A 10,937-nucleotide genomic window follows, 5' to 3' on the forward strand; every position below is an offset into this window, starting at 1 on the left:
GTAACCTCAGATTTTTCCCTATCCTCTACTGCTTCCAAACCTTCTTCTGCTGCTCTTTCTCAACCTTCCCTTTCAGGCCACCTTTCGGGGAACATTTCGGGTGCTTTATTAGTTCATCCGGCATCTATGCCATTAGCGGGTTTGTCTTCGGTGTCATCTGCCGCGAATCCCATACCTTCTCAGGCTTCCAATCTAGTTGCTGCAGCAGTTGACGGCATGCCTGCCTCAGCGTTTAATGTCACAGTACCGATAGTTTCCACAATCGCCACGGTACCTAAGCTGTCTGGTATTTCGTCTTCGCCTGTTTCTTTGGGTTCGGTACCTCGTAATCTTCTCTTAGAAACCCTTTTGAGTTCAGGGCCAGTTGGGGCGTTCTCTACCTGCCCAACATTGTCAGCAGGAGCGCCAGTGGTAACTCCGAGTGTGGCATCTTCCTTCTTTCTTCCTTCGGTTCCTCCTTTCTCAACTTTTCCGACAGGTTCCTCTGTCCCTCCGGCTAAGGTGGTCTATGTAGGTTCGGGTTTGATTTCGGGTCATCAGGGACCCTTTCCCTCTTCCCTCTTCTTCAAGTAGGGGACCTTCTGTTCCAGATTCCCAGTCTCATGTGGCTCAGCTATATCCAGGTTTGCGTGGTGCGGGTGTTGCAGTCTCTCTGCTCTCAGGAGTGGGCGTTGTCTGCCCAGGTGTGACCGACCCAGGTGTTGCATCATCATCTTTGGAGGGTGCTGGGTTTGTGCAACCTATTTTGGTGACTCCCAATATGTTCGGGACTGATTCGTCAGGGGTCCGTCTTGCGCATCCAGGTGTGTCGTGTTCTGGATCATCAGGTTCAACGTTTGTTAGGGGTCAGTCTGTCTCATTTCTGGTTTCGGCTCGGTCGGACCAATTCGACAAAGAGTGTTCCTGTGAAGAGGAGGATCAGATACCGGAGGCTAGTTTTCCTTCGGCCAATGAGTCTGAGTACAGACGGATGTTGGACTTTATCCAGTTGCTGTATCCACAGTCCAAGGCTCCAGGGGAGCCGATACAGCATAACCAAGCCATGTTCAAGTCGCTTTATGCAACAAAACTGGTGGTAGCACAGTCACCAAAGAATCTAGTCTGATTTGGCAGGGTAACCCTTCTGCGGGTGTTAGGGTGCCGCTGAACGAGTTGGTAGAGGCTCTTCTATCTCGGGTTCCATCATCAAACCGGCTAGTATCTATTTTGGCCAAGGAAGCCAGTATTTTGGAAGACACCTTCCGCAACCAGTCGGAGGCATTGTAATACACTGTGTGGATGCTATCTGGTCTGATGGGGTTCCTCAAACAGGATGGCTATACTCCATCAGACCCGACTCTTTTCGACAACCTCATCACGTCGGTTTCCATGGGGCTTGTACACCAGGCGAATGTTTCCGCAGGATGTACTACGTTCTTCGGGAAGAAGAGGAGGGACTTCTATCTAAACCATCTGCCTCCTCATTTTCCTGACATTCACAAGAGGGGACTGCTGAAGGCTCCATTGGCGCTCAGCAGCAGTTTTTTTTAGAGAGGAAGATGTTTCAGCAATGGTCAACTTTGTGTTGTCTACCTCGGGAGTGGCATCGCAGCAGGTCATGATCAGGATTGCAGCGCAGAGTGCCAGATCTCCGAAGGGGTCTAGAATGTCTTCTCCTTCGAAGCGCTCTCGCTCCACATCTCCAGGAAGTTCTCCAAAGAAAGTACGCTTGTCATCCAAGGTTTCCAGTTCTGCCTCGGATCCGAAACCTTCCAATCGTAAGAAGGATTTTCGGAAATAGGAGACATTCCCTTTGCCCGCACCTGTAGGAGGTTGCCTTGCCCCTTTCTGGGACATCTGGAAGGAGTGGGGCACGGAGAACTGGGTAGTGGAGGTCTTAAGGAAGAGTTACAGAGTCCCTTTTCACTCTTGTCCTCCGCTATGCAATTCACCAGTGCATCTTCCCAGTTACTCCCCTTCTTCCATCAGGGCGTTAGCTTTGGCGGCAGAGATCTGAGCCCTTTTAGAGAAGGGAGCCTTAGAGTCTGCAGGGTTCTACAGCCGGATCTTCGTGGCCCCCAAAGCGGGAGGATCTTGGAGACCTATCATAGATCTCTCGGGTCTCAACAAGTCTGTAACCTTGACATCAGGAATCTCGGAAGTTCCTTCATTTCTCGGGTCCAACTGGAACATTTTAGTTCAAAGTTCTCTGCTTTGGTCTGATCACAGCACCTCAGGTATTCATGAAGGTGATGTCTCCTGTTTCGGACATCATGCATCGTCGGAACTTCCGAATGAGAAGATACCTCGACAACTGGCTGGTTCAAGCTTTGTCAGAAGTCAACGCTCTGCAGGCAAGGGATTTTCTTTTGAACCTATGCCAGAAGTTAGGCATAAGATTCAATTTCAACAAGTTCTCTGTTTCCAACTCAAGTAAAGACGTATAGTACCTGGGAATGACAATTCAGACGCGTCTTTTGAGGGCTTTCCCGACAGAGGAGCAGGTTCTGGTGATTTTAAGCCAGCTGGAAACTTTCATGCCAAACAAAGTTCAACCTGTGAGCTTATGGAAAAGCCTGCTAGGCTGGATGGTCTCCCTATCCCTTCTTGTTCCAGGGTCTCGTCTCTGGATGCGTTCTCTCCAGGTGTGTCTCAGGAATCGCTGAGACTTTCAAGAAGAGAATGCATTAATAATCTGGGATGATTCTTGCCTGAAGGATCTTCAGTGGTGGTCAGAAGAACATCATCTGACCAACAGTGTAAGATTGGACTCCCCCCTTCCAGACGTACATTGGTATACAGATGCCTCAGATCAGGGTTGGGGTGCAACCCTATAGGAATCTCAGGCTCAGGGCCTTTGGAGGGATTTGGATCGGGAGGAGTCTATAAATCACAGGGGATTAAGAGCAGTCGAGGAGACTCTTTAAGTTGCTTTGCAGAACAGGTAAGCAACAAGACCGTAGCATTGTTCTGCGACAATGTTACAGCAGTATCATATCTCAAAAAGGAGGGAGGAACAAGATCACAGGTGCTGAACAATGTAGCAGAGAGAGTTCTCCGTTGGTGCGAAGAATACACAGTTTCACTTATTCCCCAATTCGTGTCGGGAAAGCTCAATGTCTTGGCGGATGCTCTGAGTCGGTCAGAGGAAGTTCTTGGAGGGGGATGAACATTAGTGCAAGACGAGGTGCAACTGCTGCTCAAGAGATGGCCAGCGACGGTAGACCTATTCGCCACCAGGGTGAACCATCGCCTTCCAGTCTACTTCTCCCCAGTAGCGGATCCCATGTCCTGCGGGACAGACGCAATGTTGCACTAATGGGACAACTTACAAGTTTATGCATTTCCTCCCTTTGGGATGATACAGTAAGTCCTAGCAAAACTCAGGAGTTGCAAGAACACTTAAATGACCTTGGTTTGCCCAATCTGGCCCCAGAGACCTTGGTTTCAGGACTTCCTGGACCTGTTGACAGAAGTTCCGGTATTCCTCCCAGAGAGGAGAGATTTACTCAAACAGCCGCACTTCCACCATTTCCACCGGAACTTCCACGTGCTGAAGCTAGCTGCGTGGAAACTGTCCAGTGAGCAGCCCGTCATGCGGGACTCTCTAAAGCAGTGGCTAGACAACTGTCTTTCTGCTTAAGGAGTTCAACCAGGAAGTTATACCAGGCCTGGTGGGTAATGATCGTGGATGGTGCCGAAAACAAGGGCAGTGTATTTTGCACCCGTCAGTTGCAAAAGTAGCAGGCTTCCTGCTATTTTTAAGGAGAGACAAGAGACTTTCTTACTCTACAATTGCTGGGTACAGGTCAATGCTGAGCAGTACGTTCTGCTTTCACCTTCCGGAACTCTCAACCAGCAAGATTCTTCATGATCTGTCAAGATCTTTTAAAATAGAGTGCCCAATTCTTCTGCTTCGGGCACCCTCGTGGGATTTAGCAGTGGTGTTAAATTTCTTAAGATTAGCAGCCTTCGAACCTTTAGAGTCTCTGCCCCTAAGGCAATTAACTAAGAAAGTTCTATTTTTAATTGCGCTGGCTACGGCCAAGAGAATCGGAGAAATTCAGGCGTTATCCAGGACAGTCTCCTTCTCGGGGAAAGATATTTTTCTTTCTTACCTACCAGAATTCGTGGCAAAGTCTGAATCTGAAGCAAATCCTTTGCCAAGGGCATTCAAGGTCATATCCTTAGAAGGCTTTGTAGCAAATCCTTTGCCAAGGGCATTCAAGGTCATATCCTTAGAAGGCTTTGTAGGAGAAGACATTTCCAAGATGCTATTATGTCCAGTTAGGGCTTTAAAAGTCTGTGTCTCAGACCGAGAAACTTTTGCCTTGCCTGAGAACGTTATTCATTTCTCATAAATGCCCTTCGCATTTGATCTCCAAGAACGCAATCAGTTTCTTTCTTCGGGAGGTTATCCAGGAAGTGTTGGAAGGCTCTTCATCAACTTCGGAACCCTCGACTTCGTTTGCGTGTCCGAGGGCGCCTAGTATTGGAGGAGGAACGGCGACATCTTTGGCCTACCTTAGAAATTATTCGGTGTCGGCAATTTTAGAAGCGGTCACTTGGAAGTCGGTGTCGGTCTTCACTACCTTTTACCTTGGGCATTCAGTTTTCGTTGGAGAAGGGTTACTCGCTGGGTCCTTTCGTGGCGGCCAACACGATCTTGTAAATGCATGATAAGGTCGTGGGGAAAGTTAGGTATTCAGGCTAGTCTATGAATTTGGAATTCTCCATTGATCAGGATCCATAAGGGGAGCATTAGGCAGGACATTAGTACGATGAAACTAGGCTGAGCCAGGTTAATAGATCTTTTCCCCAAAACCTCCCCTTCTGCACAGTTGTCAGCTGCAACATATGGCAAAGAACCTGAAGAGACTGCACATTCAACTTCTCCTCCATACATGTGAGGCTATAATGGCCACATGGGAGGTTCATCGTACCCCTCCATACATGAGAGTGCTTTGATTAGCCACATGGGAGGTTCATCGTACCCCTCCATACACGAGAATGCTTTGATTAGCCACATGGGAGGTTCGTCATTCTCCGCTACTCATGGGAGGCTGTGATTAGCCACATGGTAGGTTGGTTTTTTGCTACTCTCTATCCATGAGGAGGTTTGAATACCACGAGAGGTAGCTTGACTCAGACAGTACCGAGACTTGAGACTGACGTCGAGGGTACTCTCTCTACAGGCATCCTCTCCTGCCGAGTGGTTAACCAGGTGAGGATACATGCATATAGGCAGAGTAGGTGAATAATGAGTTACCTGCCTTCCCGTTTGGCTGGTCGGGCTGAATTAGATTGATTCCACCTCCTTAAAATTTTGTTAATCGGGCTAATTCAGGTGTTCAGGGAGTGTATTGCAATATGAAGTTTTCATAACAAAACTAATATTTTAATACTTACCTGAACACCTGAATGATTCCCACCCTCCTCCCCACTTCAACACTATTGGGGAACCCGGCCTCGCTCGGCTGGGACTTACAGAGCGTTGCCAACAGTGTTTCAGGTAACTCATTTTGACAAGATTTTCCTGTAAGCATTGGTAATGCTGACAGTTAATTACCCAATTAATGGGTAAAAGTTGTGGGGATGTAGTTCGGGCTGGTGGGTAACCAGGGTTAATTCAGGTGTTCAGGTAAGTATAACAATATTAGTTTTATTATGAAAACTTCATACTGGGCATGAAAGAACATATATTACTGCTGTTTTCACGCCGATGAAAGATAAATACATAAAGCTCGTATTATGATGAAATCAAGTGAAAATAGCAAACGGAATCCCTATTTAATTTACATAAAACAAACATGCATCAAATGGCCAACGCCATTTACAAACGGAAAAACTGGCTAAATTAATTTCACAACGAGATGCATTTAAGTTGTATTTCAGCTTTAAAAACACTTCATATAACGAAAAGTAACCTTACCCCATATAAATAAAGTATCTAGAGATTCATTTACGCAAACTAGAAGCAAGAAAAGCACTCTGAACTGAGTTTAAATACTGACCACGTAATCGATTTCTAACCAGAACAGTGATCGCTATGATCACAATTTATATACCAAAAGCAGTATAAGAATATGTACAATATTATTGGATACAGTGAAGTAAAGCATAACATTTTAAAAGATCCATGGAAAAGAATATTCGTTGTGTTGATGTTTGTATAACACGATATTAATATGTGAATATAGAGTACAGTGCAATGTAGGTTAGGCTGCCATATATATATACGATATACCATAGTGTAAGCTAAGCTCATTCTTGTTTGTTATTCAATTTCTCTTTGTATTGAATTATCACAAGTCAGTCTGCATGAACCTCCAGAATTAGCTGATGGTAATCATTACTATACCGTAGTGTAGGCTAGGCTGCTATATATGTATGCATGGTACTGAATATCCTAGTGTAGGCTAGGCTATACAGTATTCGAGATATGTTTTTTCCAACAGATGATGGGTTTTTTGGAACCTAAACCCATTGTAAATAGGATAATACCTATATAAGCATTTTTTTTTTTTTTTTTTTGTGTTTGAACTGTCAAAATAGGCAGTTCTAAGTGTTTTTAGAAGGGTTTTAAGTATTCGGAGATTTTAGCTATTCGCGGGTGGGTATGGTACGCATCCCCACGAATACGGGGGGTTTACTGTACAGTAATAATGTGAACTGGTGTCCTTAAATGCGTAAAGTAAAACGATTGGCTGAGCATTAAATTGAAAGCATGAATGTATTTGCATTCTGAATATACAGTACAACCTTACATTAGTGGATGGTGTGGAGGTCTGACCACTCATAAATGCAGGAAATTCATTAATGCTGTAAGACCTAGCCTACAATATCATATGGCCTATACTGCCTACGAGACCTCTCCTGTCTTTGCTTGTACTTCCTGTGTGTTTCTAACTCTAAAATACAAATAAAATAAGTTATAACAAAATAAAAAGGAAAATTATAAGTTTCTCTCCTTAAGTCACCTTAATTTGTATCTTGTACTCATCTAACTGCAAGGTCCCCTTCTGTGAGTGTATACCACTCAGAATGGTATGGGGAGACTCAAGGATATGTTTTGCTTCTTTAGGGAATAGTTAATGACAACTCTAACGAATAGTATTTATTAATAACAAAAGCTAATAATGTGTTTTTGTTCCAAGACAGAAATTGTCTTTGAGTTTTTATTTGATTGTATTAAATTTTTGTTATCTGTGCAATGGTAATTAGAATGTGTATTTTAAGAGACCAAAAATTGATATGTTTACATCCAAGGGTGGGATTTGTTATTTGTCATTGAAACCAGTTGATCATAGCCCATATATTAAACGTGTACACTTGACCTTCACTTTATAAGATGCACCATGAATTTTCCCAACCCCTTTCTTTATAGAAAAAGTGTGATATTCTAGAAATAAGTTATATACTGTACTTTGTATCCAAGACTTATGTATGTACTGCCAAACTTCATAAACAATATCCATTAGAAAATATGATGCAAAGGTCTACACTATGATGAATTAAGTAGTCATTATTGATAAAAATATGCCACCACAGAAATTTTCAGTCTTCCGTGGCTTACTCTTGCAACAAAAAAAAAAAGCCATGCATTCAAGTAATTGTGTCCAATTTTTGAGTTGGTCACACTTACTTGACCCATGAATGATTAATGAATAAGCCACATGACCCAGTTCTATGCAGAGAATGCAGGTCAACCCTAAGGTGTCAGACTTGAACCAGCAATGAATGCCAAGTTTTTTGTATAAATCAGTCAAGAAAATTATTAGAATTTTAACATTTCATATTTTAGGAACTGTAATTTACTAAAGAAAATTTAAATTTACGTATTAAAGACAAACCATTAAGGCCATCCCTATGGGAATCTATTTTGCCATGGTGGTATCTAGTTGAAATACCTAATAATAAGAATAATAATAGTAATAATAATAATAATTATTATTATTATTATTATTTTCCTGTCAATAGTAGAGGGGAAACAATTTATCTGAATTTCATTTTTTTTTTTTTTTTTTTTTCAGAGAAGCGTGTAAGCAGCAGACCGTACCATGATTTGGTATCTAGTTCTTCTGATGAAGAAGAGTTCTTTATAAAATCATCATACATAAAGAAAAAACCGATTCAATAATATTTTTACTCTGCTTATATGTTGGTGATATCCTATATGTAATTATTTACTTTTCATAGATAATGAATGCTTTATATGTTGGTGATATCCTATATGTAGTTATTTACTTTTCATAGATGATGAAGATGCCTTAAAGATACTTGTTGTGATGCTGATTTTTATGAATTAATGTTAAAATGCTGTAAATGTTTATTGTGATGTTGGATAGTGGTTTTGTTGAGAGTTTTATTTTTCTTAACTTTCATGTAGTGACATTCTTATACTGTGCTGTGAAGAGTTGTGATTTCGTATATGGTAAAAGGCCTGATGCATGGTAACTGGACAATTCTGTCCAGTTTTTGCAAGAAAAATGGTTCACAGCATTCTACTGTTATCTAGAGACATCTTAGATATATTAAAATGAAGATACTAAGTTCAAGAAGTCCAAAAAAGCATAATTTACGTTGAATTTACTAAATATAAACTTAGTTCTTCATGCTTTGACCAGAAAATAGCTAGAATTAATATTTTTCTTAGATTAACATGGTTTCTATTCAGTTTATGAGTGATTGTATTTCTTTTTAACCCTGTAACAAATTCATTTTGTTTGGAGGCATTTCTTAATTTGGGACTGTATTTTTTATCTAGGCAACAAGCAAATGAAAAGTATAGTATTGCAATACACTCCCTGAACACCTGAATTAGCCCTGGTCCCCTACCAGCCCGAACTACATCCCCATAGCTTTCACCCACTAAGTGGGTAATTAACTGTTACCGTTAGCAACACTTACAGGAAAATCTTGTCAAATGAGTTACCTGAAGTACCATTGGCAATGCTGCTGCAAGTCCCGACCGAGTGAGGCCGAGATCCCCAATTGCTTTTTGTTCACCATGCTGTGTGGGTGTCCCACATCAGGCGAACTTTTGGTCATGAAGCCCGACCCCCATTTAAAGAATTTGGACATCAGATTACGATTTGGACTGTTTTCAACGCCTTTTCTCCTGGATTGATATTTTATTGACTGGATTTGGAACTTCTCTCCCAGTTTTGACTTTGGGATCGGTACTTTGGACTCGATTGGATAAGTCAAACAAGAAGACGCCGCCGTCTGCTTGCGCCAATGCTTCCACTTCGTTTACACCTTCGATGACAGAGCCTTCTACTGCTGTCCAACAGGGAACAGCCGGTACCCACTTGGAGAAGCCTCTTAGGGAGAATGTCCCCCCGCCTCTCTCTCTCTCTCTCTCATCCATATCGAGAATGCAGTTTTAGTCTGGAGTGATTATTGCTTGTCGGATCTTCTATGATAGTCAGAAGAAGTGCATCTGACATCCGGAAGGTCTATTGTCTCCCCTCTTCCCGACGTTCATCTGTACTCAGATACCTCATATCAAGGTTGGGGAGCAACCTTGGAGGAACCCAGTCTTCGGGCCTCTGGAGGGATCGGGAACGAGAGGAGTCATAATCTTCAGGAACTCAGGGCTGTAAAGGAAGCCCGCAGGTGTTTCTCAGTCCTAGTGCGTAACAGAGTAGTGGGTCTGCTTTACGACATCGTAACTGCCGTTTCGTATCTGAGAACTCGGGGAACAAGATCTATAGAACTTTAGAGGTGTATGCTTTCCGCCATTCGGTCTCATTCATCAGGTAATCAGGAATTGTGGGAGTGTCAAGACGTCTATGACTCTAGCTCCTTGCTGGCCCTAACGCCCTTAGTTTCCAGAACTAATGCTCCTTTGGAAGTTCCGATGTTCCTTCTCATGTGGAAGATCTAGACAACCGCATTTTCACCATTATCATCCAAACTCTTGCGTGATGAACCTAGTTGCAGTCGACTGCCGAGCAAACAGCTAGACAGACCGGACTCTCTAAAGCTATGTCTAGACAGTGTTTCTTTCAGCATGAGAAAGTCAACCCGTAAGCTTTACCAGGGCAGCTGGACATGTGGAAGTCTGTGTCATAAGGAAGGTAATTCCATCTTTAGGCCTGCCATAACCAAATTAGCTGATTTTCTCTTATTCCTTTGGAAAGTCAAGATTCTTTCGTTTTCAGCTATTGCTGGCTACCGCTCAACACTTAGCAGTACATTTTTCCATCTTCCAGAAAATTTCTAGTAGTAAGATGATCTATGATTTATTACATTCCTTTAAGTTTAATGTCCGGCCTTGCTGACTCGGGCTCCTTCATGAGATTTGTCGGAAGTTCTAATGGTAATACAACTGATTAGGTTTTTCTTTCTTTCAGCTTTAGCTGCGGCTAGAAAGGTGGACGAGCTTCGGGAAGTTTTCTAAGCTGGTTACCTAGGCGGAAAATGATATGTATTTCTCTTCTTCTGGAATTCGTGACGAAGACAGAGTCGGAGGCTAAAACTCTGCCTCGTTCATTTAAGGTTCTTTATCTGCAAGTGTTCGGTTCTGGCGATCCAGCGGGGATGTCTTTATGTCCGGTGCGAATATTAAAGTCTATATATCAAAAGTTGAGAAACTCCGTCTGCTTCTGTGTACACTTCCTGTCTCCGCGGAATTCTCCCCATCCGCTGTTAAAGAATGCGATTAGTTACTTTTGGAGAGAGGGTTCCTGGTTCATAACCGCTCACTCCGCAAACAAAGTTGCGGGCACACTACACGATTCTCATGTGGTGCAAGCTTTATGCCCTTGAATACAATTTAATTTTGACTTTACATTATATTAGGATTTAACAGTTTTTTTCATTTAATTCAGCACCCTTTCCCCCCCCAAAAAAAAATCCAGGTGTTACGTAATATTTCTAATTTCTTTTATTGCTGGTGATTTCCCAGGCTTCCCAGGGTTTGTCCTCGTCGCCTTCGGCTCTGTATTTCC

At 42.8% G+C, this 10,937-nt stretch overlaps 1 protein-coding gene across 1 annotated transcript in view; it reads left to right on the forward strand.

Annotated features, from left to right (window-relative positions):
* The window catches only part of LOC136854673 (carboxypeptidase D-like), a 226,835-nt gene extending 217,369 nt beyond the window's left edge, over positions 1 to 9,466 (forward strand). The window contains exon 30 of the mRNA XM_067131272.1: positions 8,013 to 9,466. Within this exon, the coding sequence (XP_066987373.1) occupies positions 8,013 to 8,119 (107 nt within the window). The 3' untranslated portion in view covers positions 8,120 to 9,466. The remainder of the gene's footprint in view (positions 1 to 8,012) is intronic.
* The last annotated feature ends 1,471 nt before the right edge of the window (positions 9,467 to 10,937 follow it).

This window comes from Macrobrachium rosenbergii, chromosome 29 (genome assembly GCF_040412425.1).
Source record: "Macrobrachium rosenbergii isolate ZJJX-2024 chromosome 29, ASM4041242v1, whole genome shotgun sequence".
In the NCBI taxonomy this organism is placed as follows: Eukaryota; Metazoa; Arthropoda; class Malacostraca; order Decapoda; family Palaemonidae; genus Macrobrachium; species Macrobrachium rosenbergii.